The sequence below is a fragment of the Silurus aristotelis genome (genome assembly GCF_946808225.1).
Source record: "Silurus aristotelis genome assembly, chromosome: 17".
NCBI lineage: Eukaryota > Metazoa > Chordata > Actinopteri > Siluriformes > Siluridae > Silurus > Silurus aristotelis.
The window spans coordinates 21,112,624-21,140,217 of NC_139590.1; the positions used below are offsets into that span (position 1 = coordinate 21,112,624).

Here is a 27,594-nt window from a genome sequence, read left to right on the forward strand (position 1 = left end):
CCATGTTGTGACTGCGTAGTTAACAAAGTATATTGTCAAGTCTAAACTAGCCTTTAGTATAATTATTTAATTGTTAATTATAAAATGAAGTCAAATGTTAATACAGTACAGTACTGTAAACATAAAATAGCGTTTTTGAGGTGCTGTCCGTTTATCGTGGATTTTCGGTTATAAACTATAATAATATAAACTTTAAACTAAGAAATTATTGTACTACGTTCCCTGCTACATTCCGTACTTTTATTTATCTTCATTTTGTACCACGTTCTTTCCCGAAAACGTGCGCAAGCAACACGTGCTGAATGACCGCAGGACACGTCAGCCGTCATGCGAGTACAAATCCGCCTTTAATCGTACGAGGGTTGACATGATGCTACATCGCTTCTTCTGTCAGAGTTCATTTTGCGCTACGATTGTGCACAAGCGAGCGGCGTACCGAATGACCGCAAGAAACGTGCGGCAGTCATCTTGAATACCATAGTAAACAGCAGCGATGAGCGTTTACGTTTGAAATAGTGAGGTGTTGGAAGCGCAACGGTTGAGATGTTAGACTTCTGATTAGAAGATAAGAATCTCTTGGCCCTTGAGTAAGGCCCTTAACCCTCAACTACTTAGGTGTTCGAAAGGAGATGGATAAGGGCGTGTATGTCATCGCTGAAACGCGATGGAGGTTTTGTGGCTCTGATGGCCTTCCACAGTGAGCACAGAGGCAGGGTTAGGGAGGAGGAGAGGAACTCTGATGACGGATAGAGGAGAAAACTGGCTTTAGGAAAGCAGCCACACTGCAGTTCGCCCTGATTTACTTCTGATTCCTGGGGACTGATCGCATCACCGTGTCCGTGTGCTGGATCGAGGTGAGTGGATCTCCTGCTGGTGCATGGTGCTGGAGGTGATGATGGCAGGCGGTGGCAGGAGCTTGGGGCATGGGGCAGCGCCCGGTCATCATCAACAACTTTCTGCATGTGATGATGCTCTGCAGAAATAAACAACAACAACAACAACAACAACAATAAAACACGGCTTTACATAATAATTTGACGTAGGTTGAAATATGCACGCGTGTTATTTTGGTGCGTGTGTGTGTGTGTGTGTGTGATGGGCGATTCAATGCTGTGTCATGCTTTAGTGTGAAGTGCAACAGACAGGCCTGCAGTCTTATGGAAAATGCCAGTCAGGTCGCAGCTGATGCGGGTGTGTGTGTGTGTGTGTGTGTGTGTGTGTGATTTGCAAGATGGAAGATCAGGATTAATGTAATAAATTAAAGAAAAAAAAAGTAATAATATTTAATTTGTTCTGTATTGATTTAAATGATCAATTCTGATTGGTCGGCTTGACTGATCGTTGTTGTTGTTGGAAGGAGTCTCCAGTGTGAGCGCCGACAGAAGAAATCTAAAATGCTTTCAGACACTGTGGAAAAAAAGAGAGATGTTGATAAACAATAACTAGTTTGTTACGTGGATGTCCGACAGCGTTAAACGCAACCAGGAAAAACTATAGAACATTGTGACATCCTACAGACCAAAAGTTGGTGCTTATAAGGCATTAAAAACCGTGTGAGATGTTATACTAGAAAAGCACTATTTTGTGTTTCACTTCTTAAAAATGTTTACAATATGCAGCTTGTTGTTGTGTGTGAGGTGGTTGGGTGTATTGTTTTACATTTGCTTGGGCTTTAATATATGCAGGAAAGTCGCATAAAACATATGGTTAGTGTGAAATAGTTTTTGAGAGATACTTGCCCTTTTAACAGTTCCCAAATGGCTTCCCTAATGCATCAGGCTAATTCAATGAGCCGACTAGCCGGCAAAAGAATATTCGGACCAGCCCTCCAGCCCCATGATGCACCTTAAAAAAAATATATATATATTTTGGGTTTCAGCTCGAGCATCACTTTAGACCGAGGTATTTTCTCCCTGTTAGAACTGGGGTTTTAGAATCCATCCTGGAGCAGAGGAGATAGCCGAAAGAAGAAGATGTTACAGTACAGACTATTGATGTACTTACAGGAAGTGGATATTGGCTCTTATAAATAGATTAGTTCTGTCTGAACGCTCATCTTTCACATACTTTGTACTGCGAGAATTAAATAAAGAGCAAAGGATAGGATGTGGATGAGAATGAGTGTGTTCAGTGCCTTGCAAAATTATTTACTTCCCTTATTCCCCCCTAGTGGCAGAAATAATTGTTGATTTTTCCGTTTTGTTGAATTACGGATTATTTATATATATATATATATAAATTTCTTTTTTTTTTGGGGGGGGGGGGTTCTATTTACCTACCATTTACTTAAAAACAAAAAACATAAAATAATTCAATAATTTTTAATAGGTCCCTCAAGGTGTACAGCAATCTTCGACTCATGCCATTGATTTTTGATAAGTTTCAAATCCAAGACTGTTTTCTTTAAACCACTCCAGTGTAGCTTCAGCAGTATATTTAGGTTCATTCACCCGCTGAAAAAAAGTATTTCCTCAATAATTTCCCAGTATTTACTTCCTGTTTTTCCTTTAATTCGATCGAATTTTCCAGTCCCTGTCCGTGAAAGGCATCTTCACAGCATGATATTGCCCCCACCATGCTTTCACTGTAGCAATGTGGTCTCTGGTAATAGGAATTGTTGGCTAAGTAGATTGTTTTCTTCATGCTGTTTGGTTAACTACAAATATATTTTTATTTGAGCAGTGTTGCTCCTGGCTACTCTTCCATGAAGTTGTACTATGTGGGGTGTTTGCCTCAATGTGACCCTATGGACAGATAATACTGAAGGAGCTGTAAAGATGAACAAAAAAAAGGTTATATTTAGTCTCTTAGTTAATTCTCTGGTTAACGCCCTCATTACCTGGTCTGTGAGTTTGTTGGTCAACCTTCTTTTGTCAGGTTTGTTGAGGCACCATATTCTTTTCATTTTGTTATAATGGATTTAATGGTGCATGGAGCGTTAATATACTGGGAAAGCGCTTCGGTCTTCATGTTGCTTGTGTAGTGGTGTTGCAGAACGTGACATCAGGTGACAACAATGTGACCTCATATCAATTAATCATGTGACTTCTGACTTTTATTGTTTGGAACGGATTGTATTTAGAGGTTTTATAGCAAAGAGGGTGTCACACATGTCACACATCCTTCACTTAAGTAGAAGTACTGATACTTATGTCAAGACTCTGGTAAAAGTTGAAGTACTGATTACACATTTCACTCAAGTTAAAGTAAAGAAGTTACTATTACTACTAGTTACTACTGGAAAGTAGCCATTACTACTAGTTCACACTGGTTACTGGACCCTCACATCATATTAATACAAAAGAATGTTGTTACCTAATGAAGTATCCAGGCTGAGCATCCACCATATAGAACAAAAGCAGAGAAAAGATGATGATCAGGTGATCAGGAAATTGTCAGTTTTTAGTCATGTTTACATCATTGACTCCCTCTGTCTCATCCACGTTAACCTTAGACTTCTTCTAGTCTTCTGTCATGCTCATTGTTATCTTCATAAACTAGCCTACATCTGTGGTGTTTGAGAGCCACACATGCCACTGGACATGTCACCAAATAGATTAAAACTAAAGTAACGAGTCTGGTTTGAAAATGAAGTACAAAGTATATCAGATATTTATAACAGATATTTGTGTAAAATGTTGTCTGAAATATAAATAGTGAAGTAAATCACTGATATCAGAAAAATCAACTTAAATACAGTAATGAAGTATTCGTGCTTCATCACTTCTCACCTCTGAAAACGGTGTAATGGAAGGTGAAATTTGCATCATTTTCTGTTTGGTTTTCTTGTTAATTATGATTAGAATGATCTCCTAAGCAAAATATCCGAGACAGCAAGTCTTTTTTGTGTGCGTTTGTCCCCTGTTTATAGGGGATAGGACACTGCTGCTGCAAAATCGCCATCTCATCACCTTCAATTACGCTTGTCTCAATTCACATCTGCTGCTATCACACTTTCCACCCGCATGGATCGCACAGATTTTTTGTTTATATGGTGTGTGTGTGTGTGTGTGTGTGTGTGTGTGTGTGTGTGTGTGTGTGTGTGCGTTTGTTTGTGATTTTAGGTGTATACATGCTATACATGTTTTGTTGAAGTAATACTTTAGGTGGTTTGCTGACTTGACAGTCTTTCAGGAGGTAAACAGTAAATGAGCCGTTTTATCCCACGCACACACACACACACACACACACACACACACACACATACACACACACACATACACACACACACAGCCATCATGGTTGCATAAGCCAGTGCACTCCTAGTGCCGGTCCCAAGCCCGGATAAATGGGGAGGGTTGTGTTATGAAGGGCATCCAGCAAAACATGTGCTGAATTTAACGTGCGGGCTCAAAACCTAAATTCCATACAGGATCGGTCGAGGCCCGGGTTACCAACGACCGCCACAGGAAATGTTAGCCAACTAGGTACCGGTGGAAATTGGGCTACTGTTGGCCAAAGGAGGAAAAGGAGAGAAGGAAGACGTCTACAGAGACGGCAGGAAATGGAGAAGTGGAGGAGAGTGGAGGTTCGGGTTGGTACTTTAAAATGTTGGTACTTTGACTGGTAAAGGGAGAGAGATAGCTGATATGATGGAGAGAAGAAAGGTAGATATGTATTTTGAGCAGCTGATAAATGAGGAAAATGAGAAAGAGAAGGTTGGATGATGGTGAAGCAGGAAGTGGATAGGATTAGTGAGGAGGACGTGGTTGGACCAGATGACATACTGGTAGAAGCATGGAGATGTTTAGAAGAGATGGCAGTGGAGTTTTTAACCACATTGTTTAACAGGATTTTGGAAGGTGAGAAGATGCCTGAGGAATGGAGAAGGAGTGTGCTGGTACCGATCTTTAAGAATAAGGGAGATGTGCAGACCTGCAGTAACTACAGGGGAAATAAGTTGATCAGACACACCATGAAGTTATGGGAAAGAGTAGTGGAAGCCAGGATGAGAGAAGAGGTGACCATCTGTAAGCAACAGTATGGTTTCATGCTGAGAAAGAGCACCACAGACGCATGATTTACTTTGAGGATGTTGAAGGAGAAGTATAGAGAAGGAAGTATAGAGAAGCACTATAGCAGGAGGTCTTCCACTCCTGTCTATGTAAAGCATATCTTTATGAAGCATTGTCATTCTGGAACATGTTTGTGTCTCCTAGTTCAAGTAAAGGAAAAATATCACGCTACTGCATCCAAAGACATCATGTAAAAGTGTGTGCCTCAAACTGTGTGGTAAAAGTTTGGGGATGAAGCACATATATGGCATGGAAATATCAGGTTTCCTAATACTTTGTCTGTATTAGTGTTTCTGAAGAGGTCACACATTCAGGTATTGATCTATTAATTGTCCATTAGACACAAATTCACGTCATTAAACTTGAACATTGAAACACAATGAAATGCAAAACTTCTTACTGGTGAGTATTTCCGTCTACCACGGCCCTGCAACTCAGGCCTATAAGGTTTTCTACTTGGCCCCACCTCTCATAATTTATGTTTAAACTTATGATTTGCATCTACTTGACCAAGAACTTCTTACACAAGTTCATCTCAGTAAATATTTTTGTAACCCCACAATACAAAGGGAAATAAACCCAAACAACTCCATTGTTTGGCAAATTGAGTTGATGACTGGCTCCAAATATTTGTCATGTGACACAGGAAGTATTATGTAGAAAGTTGCAACATACAAAATTAATCTACGAATCTGGAAAAATTAATTTTTTTTCTAATTTCTTGTAGCTGGCCGACCAGACGAGGATGTCGCTGCACAAACCTGCCCTTAGACGAAGTGCCTCTACATTAGAGTCGACCAATCGTGGCAGCCCTTTAGTGAACCCGCCCACATCCCTCAATCTGCGCTCTTCTCTCAATCAACAGCTGGGCCGTGACATCACAAGGGGAGGAGTTTCTGTGGAGGCACACAATTCTGCTGGTCTTCCAAAGAACCGCCAGAAATATGCCCTAACCAGCTTGCAAAATGCTATGGGCCTGGATGGAAGTCCTGCCTCTGGAAGGGTTAAACCAGTTCCCACAAAATCCGCCTCTTCCTCTTCCCTTTGTTCGTTTTCTCTCTCGTTCTCCTCGTCCAACTCGAAACTGGCAAAAAACGGCACCAATCTCCAGTTAAAAGAGACGCAATTTGACCTGAATAGAAAAGATACAAACCGTAATGACATCACGGGTGAGTGTGGGTGTGATTGTCCGGAAGCCTTTGCCAAAAATGATGAGAAAAACATGCCCTTCAGACGAAGGACAAAAAGTTTTTTGGAATATCACCGTGAAGAAGAGGAGGAAGAATCTCCTGCGAAAGAAATCCAGACCCTGGATGAAGAAAAACCGTGCCTGCCCAAGCTGGAGCTTCAAAACTGGGCCAAGGAGAACAGGGTGGAGGCCCATCTCACACTCCCTCAGAATCACCTGCTGCTTCTAGCCAATGAAGAGGAGGAAGAGCACCAGAGCCCGGCCCACACTCACCTGAGTCCCGCCCCTACTCCGGTAAAGTGTGTGAAAGAGGATAGAGGCAAAGATGGTGGGAAGGTTTTGCCAAAACCACATTTCACAGGAGAAAGAAGAGAGACTCCACCCTCTTCCTTGCCAATAGCTCGGTCTCTGGTCCCACCGAATTCTTTGCCCATGGCCTCACTCATTGTGGCACACCCAAAAGACAAACAGATGGAGGAGGAAGAGGAAGAAGAGGATGATGATTCGAGCTGGACAACACTGTCTCAGGAGAGTCCATCTGTAGAGACACCACAGGAGACAGGTAAGATCATTCTGCTTATCAGACCAATTATTCAGCTAATTATCTGGATTTGCCATTGCTCATCTATCCATCCATCCATCCATCCATCCATCCATCCATCCATCCATCATAACTGTCTGTCTATTTTCCACCCATCATTATATCAATCTTTCTTGCCATTTCTGTCCACCTCATTGTCCCTCAACCCATCACTATTCATCTACTCCTCTGTTTGTCAATAGATCAATTGCTATCTGTTCATACATCCACCCATCCACAACTCCATCCATCCATCTTAATTTCTTTTGCTTTTTCTAGCAATCCATTCATCTAGATGTTCATTACATTGGTTCTTTAAATATCTATCTGTCCTGTAATTTCAGTCCATTACCTCATTATCTCCTCTTTTATTCATACACCTTTAGACATATGTCTATATAGCGATCAATTACCATCTGTCCAAGCATCCATCCATCTTTTTATCATCAATATTTTTGGTATTTCTGGTGATCCATTCATCTAGATGTTCATTTCATTGGTTCTTCATATCCGTCTGTCCATTTTCCACATATATATATATATATATATATATATATATATATATATATATATATATATATATATATATATATATATATATATATATATATATATCCATTTGTCCTGTCATTTCTGTCCATTACTTCATTATTTCCTCCATTATCCATCCACCTCTCTATTTGTCTATATATCAATCAATAGCCATCTGTCCAAGCATCCATCCATCCATCTGCCCAATTCAAGTCAGGTCAATCTATCCATTCATTTATTTATCTATTTATATGTATACAAATCCACCTTTTAATCTGCATGTCTAACATTTTACAGACCAATCAATCCACCTATCCCTCCATTTTTCTATACACCCACTCACCCATACGTAGCCTTCCCAAATCTCTCCATCCAGCCACTACTCCACTGACCCATCGTTCGTCCATTTAATATCCAGTTTTTCCTCAGCTAGAGTTCTTTCACTGCTAGACAGCCTGTTTCTGACTCATTTCACACATCCTACGTCCATTTCTCATCCCCTCTCGAAATCACACATGCACTCATACAATACAGGTGTGTGTGTGTGTGTTTCAGTCTTGTATGCTTAACCAAAGCTTTATCTTTAAAGGTTAATTGTGTAACCATAACAACACTTTGGTATGTGAGCACATATAGATATATAGATGTATATATAGATATACAAGGTGCGTGTGTTTATTCTGCATGTGTGCGTCCGTCGCAGGGCCATGCAGTGACTCAGCGCTGCCCCCTGTGTGGCAGAAGGAAGATGATGCGGCGTCTGATGTCTATCTCTGGCACAACAGCACGCAACAGGACCGACCCGTAACCGATAGCAAACAGAACCAAGAGGGTGGTGCAAGCTCGCTGTGTGTACCCTCAGCTAAGACACAGTGTGAGGTACTAACACACACACACACACACACACACACACACACACACACACACACACACACACACACACACACACACACACAAGGGTGTGGTCAATATCTTATTCAATTAGACATGTAAAAAACGTTTTATAAAATAAACCAAACAAGTTTACTGCAATGTAGTGTGTGTGTGTGTGTGTGTGTGTGTGTGTGTGTGTGTGTGTAGAGGCCGAGTAGTATTGTTTCAGACAGCTCTGTGGAGCCTGTGCCTTCGTCTGCTGCCTCGTCGCCATCTTCATCCTCACTCTACGAAGCAACCACAGGAAGCTTCCTCAATAACAACTACCTGGTAACACACACACACACACACACACACACACACACTTCCTTATGTATCCTAAGAGCCTTTACATATTTATGAATAACTCAGAAACATAAACTCCCCCCATCCATCATATGATAAACACCTATTAGATCTTTTTAGAATTTTGAAACAACATCTCCTGGCTTTCTTTTTTGGATTGTGGTAAAGGACATAAACTTGGATATTAATCCAGTCGACCTGTGCCGCATAGATTCCCACAATTCAGTCATATCCGGCAGGATACAAGTCTTTCATAGCGGTCAATTGCGGCAGTCATTAAAGACCTGCACTACTGACTGTGAGTCATGTACTAGACTGAAGGATGAATGAATAAATGGATGGATAATGGAATGGGAAATGCTCTGGGTTTGGGGGAGAAACACTGAGCGCCGTGAAAGTGCTCAGTATTTTACCATGAATGTAGCTGATGTGTATCTATGTAAAGATTTAGAAGGTATTACACTATTTCCGGCCACACTGAGACAAAGATGGTCATCTTTTTCTAGACCTGGCCTGCCTTGGGAGTAAACATATTTCTATACAGGACAAAAGTATTGGGACAACAGACTTTACAATCCAAATTGGAGGCGCACGATCGTATAGTACTTCTTTGTAGTGAGGAGCTGTCCTCAAACCTTTCTCTGTATAGTGTATCAGTAGAAGATAAAGACAATGTTCCTAAGCCACCACACATTTAATGATGCTTGGATATATAATATAATAATAAGTATAAATAATATTCATTCATTCATTTTCTCCCGCTTTCCGTAATTCGGGTCGCGGGGGCAGCAGTCTAAGCAGGCCCCCGCCTTCGACTGCTGCCCAATCCTCACAGCACCGTCCCTTACGGTCCCTCCTGCAGGTGGTGAGCCCACGGGAAGGGGGCCCCACGTCACGGACCTTGATATTTCCCTCGTAAGGGACCCCCGGAGCATAGAGGGTTAAGGGCCTTGCTCAAGGGCCCAAGAGTGGCAGCCTGGCGATACCGGGGCTTGAACCCCAGACCTTCCGATCGGCAACCCAGCGCCTTAACCGCTGGAGCCACCACTCCCCCCAGTATAAATAATATAAATTATAATAATCCAGCTTTTCATGAGTCACACAAATTCAGAGAGAAAACCACATGAAAATGTTTTAAAGGTCATATGTCAATCACCCAGTATGCATTCTCATGGTATTGCATACACATAAACAGCAATGTTTCTTTCTCGAATATACATGCTTGTCACGAATATAAACCTTTTTTTGTATCTTCGTCGCTTATTCTGTTTGAAATAAAGTGCGCTTTACTTCTTACAGGACCCGAAGGAGACCGCCGCCCCTCCCGACCCCAGACAGAGTGCAAGCGGGAGAGGAGATGAGCGGCGAGAGCTGGACTGTGCTGGGGCTCGCTGCATGCCGTACAGCTACGTCAACCTAAGATACACCAGGTAACGTGACCGATAGGAAATAAAAACGAGTCAAATGAATGAGGGAAGATGCCAGGAAGGAAGGTGGGAGGTAGAAGAAGAAAGGAGGTTGGGATAAGGAATGAGTGAAAGGAGAGAAGAATGGGTGGAAGGGGTTTAGGTAAGAGACGGGTGAAAACGGAGTGAGAAAGTTAGAGAGAGAGATGAAAAATCTCTCTTCATGCAAGAAAAAGTAGAAGAATGGGAAGTGGTGAGGTTAAAAGACTGACAAACAGGAAGATGGGTGAAAGTTAATGTGGAAGAGGAGATGAATTTGTTTCTAGACAGGAAGTGAACAGTCTTTGCATTTCTCTGCCACTAAATATGAAAATTAATCATCCATTTTCACTACTCTCTCTTTCTCTCTCTCTTTTCTTAGAGCTAAAGTTCCAGCTCCTCCTGCTGATACAGTGATCCCCATCAATGACTTCGAGACACACGTGAGTTTGTGTTTGCTGCCATCATGTGGTCACTGAGGTGAACTTTAACGTTAATGTTAAACGGGTTTGCTGCCACCTGCTGGAATGTTTGAAGGGAAGAAAAGGGGGTCCAGATGAACAAATGATGAGATGAATGCAGAGAGTGGAAGAGTGGAGTGACCACGCCGTATGTGTATTGCAGGTGTATCGGGTGCGCTCTCTCGGCTGGATGGAAGTGTGCGAGTCCGACATGGTGTCCGGCAGCATCGTGATCAGCGACTGCATCAGACTCCTTCAGCACTCGAACACACATGCTCCATACAGGAGAGAAAGAGAGAGCGCAGGGGAAATGGAGGAGGTAAAGATAACTAACAGAAAACCAGACAAGAGTTTTAGAAGAAGTCAGACTACACTCCTGCTTCCTTCACTTTTTTTGGGGGCTTTTTAGGGAAAAGCAATGCTGTTAATGCTGCAGGACGCCACTCTGACCCTGATCGACCCTGTAGATCACACCCTTTTCCACTCTCAGCCAATCGGCAGCATCCGCATCTGGGGAGTTGGGCGGGGCCACAGCAGGTCAGTGTGAATTTTGTTCTACAGCCAAATTGTGGAGTTTAATGTAAATTCTACTTTTCATCTGCTGTCTCCAGACAATCATTTGCCATAGTCAGCTCATGTATGCGGAAGAGGGTAGATATCGTTTTCCATGTGCGTTATGCTGCCTGGTTATGCTGCGTTTTTTTTCTTTGTATCATAACTGGTTTGCTGCAATCTCATTTTGGGTTCATATTATCGTCAGGGAACCAACCCCAGCCACTCTTAGTGCCGGTCCCAAGCCCGGATAAATGGGGAGGGTTGCATTAGGAAGGGCATCCAGCGTAAAAACATGTGCCAAATCAAACATGCGGATGAGCCGCTGTGGCGACCCCTAATGGAAGAAGCCGAAAGAAAGATTATTATTATACAGGACAAGCGTGCTATGTCATTGGGTTATTTGGTGCATTTATAGAAAAAAATCCACATATGTTTCAATTGTATTATTTCTAATAATGAATCCGGTGCTTTGTTGGTTGAAACTGTATTACACTTTATACTGTACTGCTGAAAAACCTGAAAACTGAAATTGTATTAGATTCCTAAATCTGAATCACAAAAAAATTTGGATTAATTGGCAAATTTTACATAGCAAGTAATGCCATGCTCAATTTTTCTTTTTTTTTTTTTTTTTAGACAGCTTCATAAAGATATACTGCTGATGCTACATTCGTAGGCATTTCCATACATTCGATTATATATTCCGACTGACTGCTGAAATGTGTATAATATTCCTGAGATATGGATTAAAATCCATGATTAACATTTATTTTTCAGGCATTGCGTCTTAGATTGTTTTTTTGTTTTAGTAATTTACTTTTCTGGGCTAAACTGCTCTCCAACTGAATGGTGTCCCCTCGAATTGTATGTTTTAAAAAGGGTTTTACATCAGCTTTACATCATATCCCAGTTATTGTGAAGGTAACAATAATTTATGCACAGAAACACGATGCCATGAGGAAAAAGATCATGTGACCAAAACAGGTCAATACTGTGGCGCTTGCGGTCCGACGTTTCTTTAGTTCTCCCCTCCATCAACTTTCTAAACATCGATTAAATCAATATTGTCACATTTAACCATGTAATAAAAGCGTAAAAAGAAATTATGAGGGGAAAAATTGATGTTTGGGAATGAAAACAGCAGACAGAAATGGCCAGAGTGATGGTTAGTTAGCTTTGCTGAATTTTTCTGCTAATAAAGCCAATATGAAACTTAGCGTAAAATATTATACAAAAATATTTTGTTGTTCAAAAAACCAAAACAGAATATGCATAAAAAGTGAAGAGTGCAATGTGTAAGCTGACCACTAGATGGCGGTATAGACAACGTTAATGAGCGGCGTGGACGCAGAGAGGATTTTCCAGTCTTCCCATTGTGGCGGGAAGGAGGGGAAAGGGGTGGAGGAAAGCTCCATGTTCCTGAGGAGCTCCTTTCTCACACACACACACACACACACACACACACACACACACACACACACACACAGCTGAGTGCTCCAGAAATAGAGCTGCGAGTTTAAATTCCATAGAGATTTCATCCCTCTGAATCTCGTGTGTGTGTGTGTGTGTGTGTGTGTGTTTTTCTTCTAAAGATTAAAGGATCTCGCAACATCCTCCCTCCCTTTTGTATCTTTTTACACCCCTCCACCTCCCCTATGTGAACAGTTTCATCCCTTCATCCACTTCCTTCTCTTTCACCATTTTTCTTGCTCACTGTTTTCTTCCACCTCCATTTCTCCTGTAAATCTCTTTTTGCTTTTTCGTCTCTCTTCCTTTAATTCCTCAATTTTCTCTATTTCTTTTTTCTTTGGGTTTCACATTTTCTCCACTTACTTCCTATTGGCTGCTCGAGCGAACGAGAGACATAAGAGATAGACAGAGGAATATATATATATATTATATTATATATAATGCAATGTGTTTTGTAAACTGTTGTGTGTGTATGTTGTCAAAAGAAAGATTAATGAATGAAAATGAATGAAAGGATGGAAAATGAGAAGAGATTGAGCGAGTGAGAGAGAGAGGGGTGGAGCAAAGGACAGATGGGAGAAGAGAGAGAGGGAGAGAGAGGGGATTCTCGCAGTGTTGTGAGAGGTGTGTGTAAGGGATGCTCTCGTACCGAGAGAGAGAGAGAGAGAGAGAGAGAGAGAGAGAGAGAGAGAGAGAGAGGCGACAGAGGGAAGCGTGTGACGGATGAGTGGAGGACAGAGGAAAGTGCAGGGTGTGTGTGTGTGTGGGAATAATGAGCTGGAGAGCATCTCAATGCTAATAGAGATGTTCGAGTCTGGTGAGTACGCGTTCCTCCGTCTGCATCCTTTCTTCCTCTTACTGTCCATCAATCTCCGTTGATCTCTCCATCACTGTCTCAGTTTCACTGTGTTCACTTCCATTTCATGCGCCGTCTTTATTGCTGTCTGTCCATCACTCACACCCACACCCTTTAGTCTATTCCTCCTTTTAGATGTTCTGTCTATCCATTTCTTTTCTCTCTCTTGTCTGAGGTTTCCTGCATTTTTGCCTAAAACCTCATTAGTCTGCAGGTGCCAGGTGTGTGTATGAGACTGCTGGGTTGCAGAATTAAGTGTGTGTGTGTGTGTGTGTGTGTGTGTGTGTGTGTGTGTGTGTGTGTGTGTGTGTCTCAGTGGAGTATAGTACGAAGGACATGTATGAAAAATGTGGTGGAATGCTCATCTCCATAGACTCCATAGAGAACCAGAAGGGAGGAAGGTGTGTGTGTGTGTGTGTGTGTGTGTGTGTGTGTGTGTGTGTGTGTAGCAAAACTGGGAGAAGTGTGTTGGTAGGGAAATGTTCAATTTCAAGGATGGATGAAAAAGCTGCACACAAAACTCTTGTTGTGTCTTTATCTTCATTAACCTTGTCATTTTCTTCACCTTCACCTTCCTTTTCTTTTCATCTTCAGTTTCTGTTCACTCCAGATGAAGTGTGATTAGAGGGTAGAAGTGTGGATTTGAAGTGTAACTGCCTGCTGATGTCAGTGTTTCCACAGCAGCTTCAGGTTCTACTCTCTTTCTTTCTTTCTTTCTTTCTTTCTTTCTTTCTACTATTTGCTTCGGATAGATTTTTAGCATATTCTTTTCTCTTTAGTGGTTTCTTCCTTCACCCTGTTCATTCTTTCTATTCACCTCAGCTTTATTTACCTCAGCACATTTCAGTTTATTCCTTTCTAAAATGATTTGATTCTTCCCTTTGTTCTTTCTTTCCTTCTGTTTTTTTTTTTGTTTGTTCTAGATTTGTTTTATTTTACATTCTTTTTCTTTGTGCTACTAGTTTTTTAACCCTTTATTAAATCTTTCTTTTCTTTTCTTCCCTTCCCTTTTTTTTTGCTTTTCTTTCTTCCTTTGATTGATGTTTTCATTCCTTTTTACTTTTCTTGTCTTTCTTTCATGGCTTGACTTGCTTTCTTTCTCTTTTTTTCCCCTTTGCTTGTCTGTTTATTTCATTAATTATTTCTTCCTTTACTTGTCTTTTTCCCCTCATGTTTTTTCTTTATGCTTTTTTTTTTTATTTAGGACTATTATAGTATTCTACATGATAGTATACAGTAGTATAGTATTAGTACAGTTTGGTGTCTGGGAGTCCTGACACAAAGTTACTACAGTATATTTGGTTTTCTGTGTTGAAAGATCTTTTTGTTACACAGAATTACCACATTGCAGCTTGGATTTAGTTTGTTTGGTTGTGAAAGTTCACTCACACTATCATAGACTACCATATTGCCACTAGCAGGTGTTGGTTTGTCTATATCTGCTGAGGTAAACAGTTAGCACAGAGAGACAGAATGAGTTCACTGAGATTGTAATCCTCCACCACACACACAGCTGGTGATTTACTGCATCACCTGTATTTTATTCTGAGGAAGTAATAGAGCAAACGAGAGCAGGTCGGGTGGGGGAGTGACAGGGAGAGCGGGAAAAGAGAAAGACAGATGAGGAATGAGAGGAAGAGCAATGTTGGAGAGAGCGGGAGTTCAATCGCATGCTCAGATAGTCAAGCTTAAGGGGGTTTGTCAATCATTTTGAAAAAGGCCCATTGAGGAAAATAGTGAGGTGAACGCTTGTGAGATTTCGCCTGAACATTGACCCTGCCCATTTTACATTCAAACAATCCATAGGGCTTTCATTTGTTAGGGTTTTTTTTGCCAGAAATGCATGTCTTAAGCATTAAGTAAAGTCAGTGTGTGGACCACCAGACAAACTGATGTAATTTGAACTTCAGAGCAAACAACTAAAAGTTACCAAGAACCAGAAAGTCATTCTCGAACTCAAAAAACATCAGGAAATTGACTGAGGCAATTTAACAGCAATGCAAAGAAACAAAAGCTCAACATGAAGAAATAAATAATAATAAAAAAAAAAAACACTTGTGGGGCAATTACCACAGAACATACCAAAACAAACACAAACTAAGCACACTACTTCTCAAGCAAAGCGTGAAACAAGAACACACCTCAAACAGGACTTAAATAGGGTCACTAATTAGGGGACCACAAAACAGGTGCACACAAACGAGGAAGAAAGCAGGGGAGCGGAAGAATTTAAAATAAATTGCTTCAAGGTGCCCTCTGGTGGTCAGGGATCTGCCAAACGAGTGCTCTCCAACCATTTTGTGAAGAAAAGCGGTAAAAGCCATCAAAAGCTATGGAAATCGGGCACTTTAGCCGAGTTTGGAGCTCTTTTACAGAGCTCATTATGTTTTAGTGTGTTATTTTCAATGTAAGAATGTTTAGTAGAAGCTAATCATGAATTAATTTCATTCAGGATACAGTGAACATATAATAGGTTTTGTATTATTTTCATATAAAACATCAGTAGCCAAAATTCATCGTGGTGTTTTCATTCCTTTTTCTTCATTCAAATTTTGTTCCGGAACATTCTGAGAATCTAATAGCATCAAGCAGGAAAAAAAAAAAAGCAAATTGTTCAGCCCTGTTGTTTGCACATTCATCTCCTTTCCATAATGCAACCAGAGTTGCCCTTTTAACAGCAGGAGCCACTTAAAATTCCTGAAATCGGTGCCCTTTTAAGACGTATAGCTTGTAGTACACATTGAGATCATTAACCTTTATCTCTTCACACATGCACATTTGTGACAATGAGATTCCTTTATGCTGATTTTTCACCTCTGTTTCCCTGTCGTCTTTTCTCTCTCGCTTCATCACTATCCACTATCTCTGTGTTTTCATCTTTCTTCCCTCTTTCCGTATCACTCTAACACATCCGTCCCCTGTGGCATTGTGTTCCATTACACAGAATTCATTACCCAGTTCTTACCTTTTTAACAACACACACACACACACACACACACACACACACACAGGTATCGGCCAATCATTTTTATTTATTTCTTACATTTTCTGAATGCCTCGGTTCACCTGAGTGCTCTCTGTCTCTCTCTGTCTCTCTCTCTCTCTCTCTTTCTTTCTTTCTTTCTTTCTTTCTCTCTCTCTCTGATTTATCCTTGCTCTCATTAATTCACTGTCTCATAGTGTGTCTATAAATCTGACCTCAGAAAGTGTGGAGTCAGTAGAACCGTGTGTAGGAGAGAGATAGGGCGTTCTATGTAGGCACAGGGATTTGGAGTGTTGTTGACTTCCCCCTACGCCTCAGAAGTACACACCACCTAGAGACGGAGTGTATCGCAGGGAAGGAATGATGTACAATACATTTTGAGATATAGCCCATTGTACAATGACGTACCATGCAAATGCACTTTCTTATATGAAATTAAATGTGATTATACAATTCAATGCAAAAGCTCGTAAATCCCTTTCTTTCTTTATACACAAACAACGTTTTTCATGACTCTCTCATATATTGCTACTTTATATTACTAAAAAAAGGCTTTTGAATTGCTGACCTGTGGTTAAAGTGGTTAGAAATTGATTTCTATAGCAGCTGTTCTGACAGTATTGAGCTGTCATTTACTATAAACCTACTAACCCAATATACTAACCCTAACCAAGTGTACTAACCCTAACCCAATATACTAACACTATCTTAGTGTACTAACCCTAACCCAATATACTAACCCTAACCCAATATACTTACCCTAACCCAGTGTACTAACCCTAACCCAATATACTAACCCTAACCAAGTGTACTAACCCTAACCCAATATACTAACACTATCTTAGTGTACTAACCCTAACCCAATATACTAACCCTAACCCAATATACTAACCCTAACCTGGTGTACCAACCCTAACCCAATATACTAACCCTAACCCAATATACTAACCCTAACCAAGTGTACTAACCCTAACCCAATATACTAACACTATCTTAGTGTACTAACCCTAACCCAATATACTAACCCTAACCCAATATACTTACCCTAACCCAGTGTACTAACCCTAACCCAATATACTAACCCTAACCTAGTGTACCAACCCTAACCCAATATACTAACCCTAACCCAATATACTAACCCTAACCTAGTGTACCAACCCTAACCCAATATACTAACCCTAACCCAATATACTTACCCTAACCCAGTGTACTAACCCTAACCCAATATACTAACCCTAACCTAGTGTACCAACCCTAACCCAATATACTAACTGTAACCCAATATACTAACCCTAACCCAGTGTACTAACCCTAATCCAATATACTAACCCTAACCCAGTGTACTAACCTTAACCCAGTGTACTAACCCTAATCCAATATACTAACCCTAACCCAGTGTACTAACCCTAACCCAATATACTGACCCTAACCCAATATACTAACCCTAATCCAATATACTAACCCTAACCCAGTGTAACAACCCTAACCTAGTGTACTAACCCTAACCCGATATACTAACTCTAACCTAGTGTACTAACCCTAACCCAATATACTAACCCTAACCTAGTGTATTAACACTAACCCAATATACTAGCCCTAACCCAGTGTACTAACCCACACCCAATATACTGACCCTAACCCAATATACTAACCCTAACCCAGTGTACTAACCCTAACCTAGTGTACTAACCCTAACCTAGTGTACTAACCCTAACCCGATATACTAAGCCTAACCAAGTGTACTAACCCTAACCCGATATACTAACCCTAACCCTATACATTAACCCTAACCCAGTGTACTAACCCTAAGCCAGTATACTAACCGTAACCCAATATACTAACCCTAACCTAGTGTACTAACCCTAATCCAATATACTAACCCTAACCTAGTGTACTAACCCTAACCCGATATACTAAGCCTAACCAAGTGTACTAACCCTAACTCGATATACTAACCCTAACCCTATACATTAACCCTAACCCAGTGTACTAACCCTAAGCCAATATACTAACCGTAACCCAATATACTAACACTAACCCAGTGTACTAACCCTAACCCAATATACTGACCCTAACCCAATATACTAACCCTAATCCAATATACTAACCCTAACCCAGTGTAACAACCCTAACCTAGTGTACTAACCCTAACCTGATATACTAACTCTAACCTAGTGTACTAACCCTAACCCAATATACTAACTCTAACACAATATACTAACCCTAACCTAGTGTATTAACACTAACCCAATATACTAGCCCTAACCCAGTGTACTAACCCACACCCAATATACTGACCCTAACCCAATATACTAACCCTAACCCAGTGTACTAACCCTAACCTAGTGTACTAACCCTAACCCGATATACTAAGCCTAACCAAGTATACTAACCCTAACCCGATATACTAACCCTAACCCTATACATTAACCCTAACCCAGTGTACTAACCCCAACCCGATATACTAACCCTAACCCTATACATTAACCCTAACCCAATATACTTAGCCTAACCCAGTGTACTAACCCTAACCCGATATATTAACTCTAACCCAATATACTAACCATAACCCAGTGTACTAACCCTAACCCAATATACTAACCCTAACCCAGTGTACTAACCCTAACCCAATATACTTACCCCAACCCAGTGTACTAACCCTAACCTAGTGTACTAACCCTAACCTAGTGTACTAACTCTAACCCGATATACTAACTCTAACCCAATATACTAACCCTAACCCAGTGTACTAACCCTAACCCAATATACTAACCCTAACCCAATATACTAACTCTAACCCAATATACTTACCCTAACCCAGTGTACTAACCCTAACCCAGTGTACTAACCCTAACCCAATATACTAACCCTAACCCAGTTTACTAACCCTAACCCAATATACTGACCCTAACCCAATATACTAACCCTAACCCAATATACTAACTCTAACACAATATACTAACCCTAACCTAGTGTATTAACACTAACCCAATATACTAGCCCTAACCCAGTGTACTAACCCACACCCAATATACTGACCCTAACCCAATATACTAACCCTAACCCAGTGTACTAACCCTAACCTAGTGTACTAACCCTAACCTGATATACTAAGCCTAACCAAGTATACTAACCCTAACCTGATATACTAACCCTAACCCTATACATTAACCCTAACCCAGTGTACTAACCCCAACCCGATATACTAACCCTAACCCTATACATTAACCCTAACCCAATATACTTAGCCTAACCCAGTGTACTAACCCTAACCCGATATATTAACTCTAACCCAATATACTAACCATAACCCAGTGTACTAACCCTAACCCAATATACTAACCCTAACCCAGTGTACTAACCCTAACCCAATATACTTACCCCAACCCAGTGTACTAACCTTAACCTAGTGTCCTAACCCTAACCTAGTGTATTAACCCTAACACAATATACTAACCTTAACCTAGTGTACTAACTCTAACCCGATATACTAACTCTAACCCAATATACTAACCCTAACCCAGTGTACTAACCCTAACCCAATATACTAACCCTAACCCAATATACTAACTCTAACCCAATATACTTACCCTAACCCAGTGTACTAACCCTAACCCAGTGTACTAACCCTAACCCAATATACTAACCCTAACCCAGTTTACTAACCCTAACCCAATATACTGACCCTAACCCAATATACTAACCCTAACCCAGTGTACTAACCCTAACCCAATATACTGACCCTAACCCAATATACTTACCCTAACCCAGTGTACTAACCCTAACCTGATATACTAACCCTAACCCAATATACTAACCTTAACCTAGTGTACTAACCCTATACACTAACCCTAACCCAATATATTAAGCCTAACCCAGTGTACTAACCCTAACCAAATTTACTAACTCTAACCCAATATACTAACCCTAACCTAGTGTACTAACCCTAACACAATATACTAACCCTAACCCTATACATTAACCCTAACCCAATATACTTAGCCTAACCCAGTGTACTAACCCTAACCCGATATACTAAATTTAACCCAATATACTAACTCTAACCCAGTGTACTAACCCTGACACAATGTACTAATCCTAACCCAGTGTACTAACCCTAGCTCAGTGTACTTACCCGAAAAATTGTAACTCAATATACTATCCCTAGGTTTATTCCAATCTTAACTTAATGTACTAACTTTAAACCAATATTCTTACTTTAACCCAATGTAATATAATATAATAATAATATATATATATATATATATATATATATATATATATATATATAGGGTAACATTTAGAAAAAAAAAATTTATACACTGCAGCAAACTAAGACTAAATGAATATAACTGGGTGGAGGATAAACCAGAATCCTACTTCTAATATATAATGAAATAGTTTGTCTGAAATGAATATTAGAATACTAGTTCAGGGCAAAACAGGATCCACTTGCTATATCATATTTAATATAAAATATATAATTTTAGAATGTGAGAACTATGCTTCATATTGGGTGCGAATTAGGTGTGAAACATTTGGTGTTAGCTTTTTTGTGAAAATTGGGCAGTTAGAGAGTTAGAATATGTTTATGCAAGATCCAAAGCAAGTGGATCCTGTTTTGCCCTGAACTAGTATTCTAATACTCATTTTAGACAAACTATTTTATTATATATTAGAAGTAGGATTCTGGTTTATCCTCCACCCAGTTATATTCATTTAGTCTTAGTTTGCTGCAGTGTATAAAAATACATTTTCTAAATGTTACTGTTGAGGGTGCTCTGTAACTACTATAATGATGCATGGAAAGACTGATCTGCAAACAAAAGAAATGCAAGCTTCTTTTATCAGTCACATTTAAAAAAATTCTTCTTCACACCGCTCTCTGCTCAGCTAGACAACTGGCAGACAGGCTAACGTTAGCCACTCGTTACAGTCACTAAATTTGACACGATGCGCAAACATTTGTTTACACTTTAACGTGATGGTTTAATTAAATTAAATCTGGACAAATGTAACTCCTAAATGGAGCTATACTTTTGTTTTATGTGCTTACTGTGCACAAATGACAATGTTTTCAGAAGCAGGAAGTCATGGGTATGTGGAAACAAGCAAACACTGATTAAACTGAGTAAAATAAAGTACATAAATTGTCATATACGTGCCATTTTATTTGCTGTAAAACAAATCCTGAGGGAAAAAAAACATTAACCGGACATAAAATTCGATTACTAGGGTAATTTTAGGTACTTTTTCATTAGCTTAGTCACTTAGATTTACGTCAAGATATCTTATCATGTGATTTCAATGACTGTTTTTCTTAGATATTGTTGCTTAGATGTACCTCACAATACAGTATCACGCTATGCTTTTTGGCTTGATACTTTCACATTTTGTTTGGGATCTTTTTTTTAACCGTAGTTTCTCAGATTTACCTTATGATATGGTATCTTTTGAGGTTCGAGAACATTTCTAAGATTAGTACCTTAGATTTACCTCATGATACATTGTGATTTTAGAAAACATTTTTTAGCTTAGTCCCTCAAATTTACCTCATGGTACATTATTAAGTGATGTCAGCAACTGTTTTTTTTTGAGTCAACCAACATAAAAGACAGGGCATCAGGCTACCATTACAACAATTTCTTCCTAAGTTTTAACACTATCCATTAAATAGCTGCTAAAAAAGAAGCCTGCTGAATCTTTTGTAGGCTAGCATTTTTGCTTATGTTTCTGTATTTGATATTATATTGCACAATGCTTCAAAAAGCCATGTTCATGTGGGAATGTGTTGGTCCTCTGCTGGAATACGATGTTCTACCATTAAAGTTGTGATGATTACACATTATACTCTGAACCTAATTCATGTAGCTTAGCTCTGCTAGGAAGTTTATACTAGCCTCGAGGAAAGGAAGGTGAGTCCCAAAAAAGCAAAAGGTCAGAGGAGAGGAAGTAAAGTAGGGAAGAGATTAAGTATAAGGAAGAGGGAGGCGCAAATGATGCAATGATATGGTGAGAAAATAAAGAGTATGAAAAGAAAAAAATAGGAAATAACAGAGATGAAGAAAAAGAAAGAACAGTACAGGGCAGGAAGATTTAATAGAGGAGGAATGGGGGGAAAACATTTTTTTTTATCTGTTTCAACTTCCAAAATATTATTTTCCTGTTTGTTTTTACAGCAGGCTTTTTTTTTTTTTTTTTTTACAATTTTGAGACACGCTAACAAGATGACGCAGATGCTTTGTTGCATGTTTTAGGGTTTCTAGGTGATGTAGTGTGAACGTGCTGAGCAGGTGCTCATGGGTAATGAGGTGCAGGCTGATTTACAGTCTGGGAGGTGAGCAGTGTGTGACAGGAGAGCAGATGAGTGTATCATGTAAACAACTTTACAATCTTTATGGGTAATTGAGGAGTGATATTAGCCTAATGGCCACAAAGCGTAGCAGATTATCACTTACACACACCTTCCAAGGACCTTCAACTGACATAATTATTGTAGTAGGTAATTAATACAGATCCTGTACTGCACCCTAACCTCTGTAAATGAATACTCTCTTCCTCTCCTCTTCCAATATTTTCTCTTCTATCCTCCCATTATTTACCTCATTTTCCCTTTGCATTTCCTCCTTTTTATCTGATATACTTCTTTCCATTTTTGTTGTTTGCTTCATTTTCCTTGCACTTTCCATTTTTTTCTTGCTTCCTCCTCCACTATATCTTCGTCCTCTTTTTCTTCCCCACATTTCCAATGCGTATCCCTTCCTCCTTCTATTATGCTTCCCTTTCCCTTTTACCTCCCATCACATTCCTTCCTTCTTGACTATATCTCCCCCCCCCCTTCTTATAATGATTTCCTCTTCATTCTAGTTTCCTTTCATCCTCCTCGACGACATCTTCCTCCATTCATTGCCTCATTTTCCTCTCCATACCTCCACTCCTTTTACTTCCTTCCCTTTTTTTTCTGTATTTCCCAATCATACTACCTGTCCTTCCTCAATTAACTTTTTTCATGACTCATGTTATTTTCCTTGCCTCCTTTTCTTTGTGTCCTTCATCCCTGTCTTCACCCCATCATTCAGTCTCCTCTACTTTTCACTTCTTTTTTTTTCCCCTCTCGCAATTCCCTTTTCTCTCGTTTCTTTTCTTCTTATTTGATTATTTAAATGCAAATTCCTCTCTCCGTTTCTCCCTCGGTACTTTGTGTACTTCAGTGTGTCGCAGTGCAAAGAAAGGCTGCGATTCTTTTCTCTTTTTTTTTTTATAGCAAACGTTATTACATAATTTATGTAGCAGTGACAAATGTTGGTTTGTGCTTTTAGCGTTTGCAGTTTGGGTTCGAGGCTCGCAGTTCTTTTTTTCATGTCTGCAGACGGGTGAACGGAAAGAAACGATTGGAGAGGGCACACGGATGTGGATAGTGATTGATGAGATGGCGCAGAGGCGAACTCGTCTAAATAAACGGAACTCGGATTGATTAGCAGGCCTGCCTGATTGACATCCAGTCTCCCTCTCTCTCTCTCTCTCTCTCTCTCTTTTACACACACACACACACACACACACACACACACACACACACACACACATTAAACCCAAACAGAGAAAAATCCCCCTCTTTTCAACCAATTCCTGTTTTGCTTATACCACCTTATTTCTCTTCCTCTCGTCTTCCTTATTCGTTTCTTATTTCCATGTACATTTTCTTTTCTCCCTCTTTCTTCCTTACTTCTCCCCCCCCTTTTCCTTTATTCGTTCATACACAAATCCCTCTCTCATCCTCTGCTCATCTCTTTTTTTCTCATCTTATCTCCCTTTTCCCTTCTTTCACTCACCTCGTCTTCAGTCTTTCTCCTCTCTCTCGTCTTCTTTCCTCCCACATCCATTTTTTTCCTCTTCCATCTCAACGAATCCTCCTTTTTCTTTTCACTCCATCCGACTCTGTACAGCTGCTTTAACATTAGAACACGTTGCACAGATGTTCCATAACATGAAATTGAACAATAAATAGATAAACATGATTCTATAGAGAATATTCCAAAGGTTCACACTAACCTGCTTTAGATGTATTTTTTTATAACAACATGCATTTAGGTGTTTCCGTCCTTTCCTTATCGTAGTTGTGCGAGTTTCAGAACCTTGATCTCTTTATGCTGTTTACGCGAAATTGGCAACAGTTTCTTCTCACTTCTTCTCTCTTTTCCCTTTTAATTAGATGCTGTACCTACACATGGTGCATGTTATATAATGCATCTCAATAGTATAGTGTGTGTGTGTGTGTGTGTGTGTGTGTGTGTGTGTGTGTGTTCAGCTTGTCAAATAGCGAGGTGTGTAGCAGTGTAATGAGAGTGTGTCCCTGAGGAAGTGCAGTAATGGAACGTAAACAGACAGATGAGATTTAAACTCAGGCTCACACACACACACACACACACACACACACACACACACACACACACACACACACACACACACACACACACACACACACACTTTCTCTATCTCTTTCTCTCTCTCATATTACAGTCTGTCAAGCACAAACACTTCCTGAAACCAGAAGACGAGTTTGCTCACAAACCCGGAGTCACGTAAATCTCGTACACACACTGGACTATTGACTTTAAATTCGACAGTACAATTAAGAAGAGACATGGTGGGTAATAGAGTCATAAATACAGCACGAGGGTACAGCGATAAAGCCAAGGTCTTCACACACACACACACACACAGTTTCTTGTGTTTTTTTCCTGCTCTCTATCTACCTGAACTGTGTTCCAAACACAGTTGCTTCTAGGCAGGTGCTGCTGCAGTGTGTGTCACTTATCCTACACACACACACACACACACACACACACACACACACACACTCACACTCACACTGCACAGTTAACAAGATGGATGTTTCTTGTTCCCGCTGTGTATTTAGGTTAGATTTCCACTCTGTACGAGTGCAACTCGGTGTCCCATCGGATATCCCATAATTCAGTGCATGCTTTGAAGTCTGCTGAATTTGTAGTGTTTGCTTAGGAGAAGTATTCCCTCTTCGTTACCGAGTGTGTATGTGCGAGAGCTACGGAGACACCGTAAATAGAAGAAACTCGTAAATGCGAGTCGAGTAAATATATTCCCCGCTATGAAGTCATAATCGTTTGACCAATCAGCAGTTCGATTCGAGAAGCTCACACTCAGATGAACAGTAGACTGTGTTATTGTGTTATTTTTTTCCTCTTTACGCTACACAGCGCTGTTGATTTCTCAAACGTGATAAACATTAATGGAAGGAGTCTTCACACTGCTAAAAATAAGTCTAAATATGAGAAATAAATGCACCATTTCAGATCCAGACTACTGTAGAAACAAGTGAAATACTCTGCCAGTGCATTAACATACAGTCATTACTTACATTTCTTAAATTCAGAAAACGTATCAAGGTTTTTAGAAAAAATCTTAAAATAAGCATTAAAACATTTATACCAAGCAGTCAATTTAATCTAAATACCTTAAAACCAGCTTATTTTCTAAACAGTTTGATTTCCTTAATTTGTGTAAAAAGATCTAAAAACCAGAGCAACTAAACAATTGAATTCCTTTTCATTTGAGAATCGTCATTATATATTCTGTCTTTATATAAAACATAGCATTTCAACTTAAAAACAAAAATTACTACTTGCTGAGTCTCAAAATTCTTGAACTTACTGCTACATCAAACGTTATTGAATGTGTTTTGTTCACTGAACACTGAAAAATATTCAACATGAGAAACTGAAATCAAACTTGTCTTTTAGGTTGTAAATAATTGTGTTGGTGTCGACATAAAAAACAAGCGTTCGGAATAAATAATACTAACGAACAAGTCCTGTGGGATTATTAAGCGTTTTTACTGGGCGACCTTAAAAAATACGAGACCTCAAATGACGTCTCTGATGTAATTAAGCTTCAAATTTTTACATTTTACTACCTAAATAAGGGAAAAAAAGATCTTAACACAATCATAACCTCAAATCTGCTCTTGCATAGTATTTTATTCAGATCAATACGATTTTTAGCGCTAGAATTAAGATTGTAAGTCCTGACTAGATTTTGTTCGTTACACTGCAAGTTTTTGGGAAAGTCAGAAGATGAAAAGGTTTCGAAGTTTTCTTCATGCTGCATTACAGTGTTGCATTTTAACTATTCATAGAGGGAAAAATGGGATGCTGGTGAAGGAAAGACCGTTTATAGCTGCCATGTCATAAGTAATAACTAGAGGTAACTTGTTTTTCGGGTATTTGACATTATAAATTATTTATTTTTACTTGCGGTAGCATTTCTCCTTTTTCGTTCTATTTCTCAGGCTCGGAGTGGCTCTTACACCCAGATTTCTTCAGTACTCAGCAGCCTTTCCCATTACAAGTGTTTCACTACGGGCTCACTCTATGCATATTTGATTTCACGGCATGAATAATTGATCGGTTATGTTGTTATTTGCGTTTGGCGGTCTATTCATTGGGAAATTTGGCTTCATTCTGCTTACGATTAATGTGCTATGATCTTCGCAGCATCTTTTAGTGAATATATTTAGGACTGGGAGCTTCTAGGGCTAGAGTTGGAGGTCTAACTCAATGTGAAAAAGGTGGTCAGATTGCAGTATTAAAGAGTAGAACCTGTTTCAAGTGTTAGCAGGTAGGATTGGTTGCAGATTTTCTGCAATAGTTGGCAGGTTTGGTTGAAACTTCTATGGGGGAGGGGGAGGTTGGTCAAACGGTTCTGCAAGGAGAAGCCAGCACTGAGTAGACTTTAAGATTGAGAGGTAAGAGCTGCTCAATGTTTTGCAGAACTGGTCCAATTTTCTGCATGAGGAGCCAGGACTGGCTAAAACTTCAGTATGAAGGGGCAAAGCTGAGGGAATGTTTGGCAGGACTTTCTGCATGTTTTATTTGCAATAGTGCAAGAGGTGAGATTGCTGAAACATTCAGTGGGAAGGGTCAGGCTTGGGCAAATCGTCTGTATTAAATAGGGGCATTGATCAGTCGTTCTGTGGAAACAGGGAGAATTGATTAACCTTTTTTGCAACCGACGGCAGAATCGTTCAAGCCTGTTGTAGCGGTTTGAAACTGATCAAACTTTACATGGGCAAAGGCAGCACCGATCAACATTTCTGCAGTAGAGAGCGGGATTCGTCCGGCATTCCATACGAGATGTGAACAATGAAAATCCTACACCCACCTCGTATTTCTGACACTTCGTCTGAGACTTATTTCTGCATCTTAACAACTTCACACGTGAAATGATGCATCTCACCCAGAAGGGAGTTACACTTC

At 39.9% G+C, this 27,594-nt stretch overlaps 1 protein-coding gene across 5 annotated transcripts in view; it reads left to right on the forward strand.

The window, feature by feature from the left end:
• The first annotated feature begins 675 nt into the window (after window positions 1-675).
• The window catches only part of apbb2a (amyloid beta (A4) precursor protein-binding, family B, member 2a), a 29,683-nt gene continuing 2,764 nt past the window's right edge, over window positions 676-27,594 (forward strand). For 2 of the 5 annotated variants that reach the window (XM_083566029.1, XM_083566032.1), the window contains exons 1-8: window positions 676-854; window positions 5,743-6,766; window positions 8,019-8,194; window positions 8,396-8,518; window positions 9,833-9,963; window positions 10,361-10,421; window positions 10,603-10,758; window positions 10,849-10,976. In XM_083566029.1, coding sequence (XP_083422155.1) covers window positions 5,761-6,766; window positions 8,019-8,194; window positions 8,396-8,518; window positions 9,833-9,963; window positions 10,361-10,421; window positions 10,603-10,758; window positions 10,849-10,976 — 1,781 coding nt within the window. In that variant the 5' untranslated portion in view covers window positions 676-854; window positions 5,743-5,760. Of the gene's footprint in view, window positions 1,040-4,362; window positions 4,551-5,742; window positions 6,767-8,018; window positions 8,195-8,395; window positions 8,519-9,832; window positions 9,964-10,360; window positions 10,422-10,602; window positions 10,759-10,848; window positions 10,977-27,594 lie in introns of those variants that run through there. The other 3 variants (XM_083566033.1, XM_083566030.1, XM_083566031.1) reach the window with 3 other exon arrangements.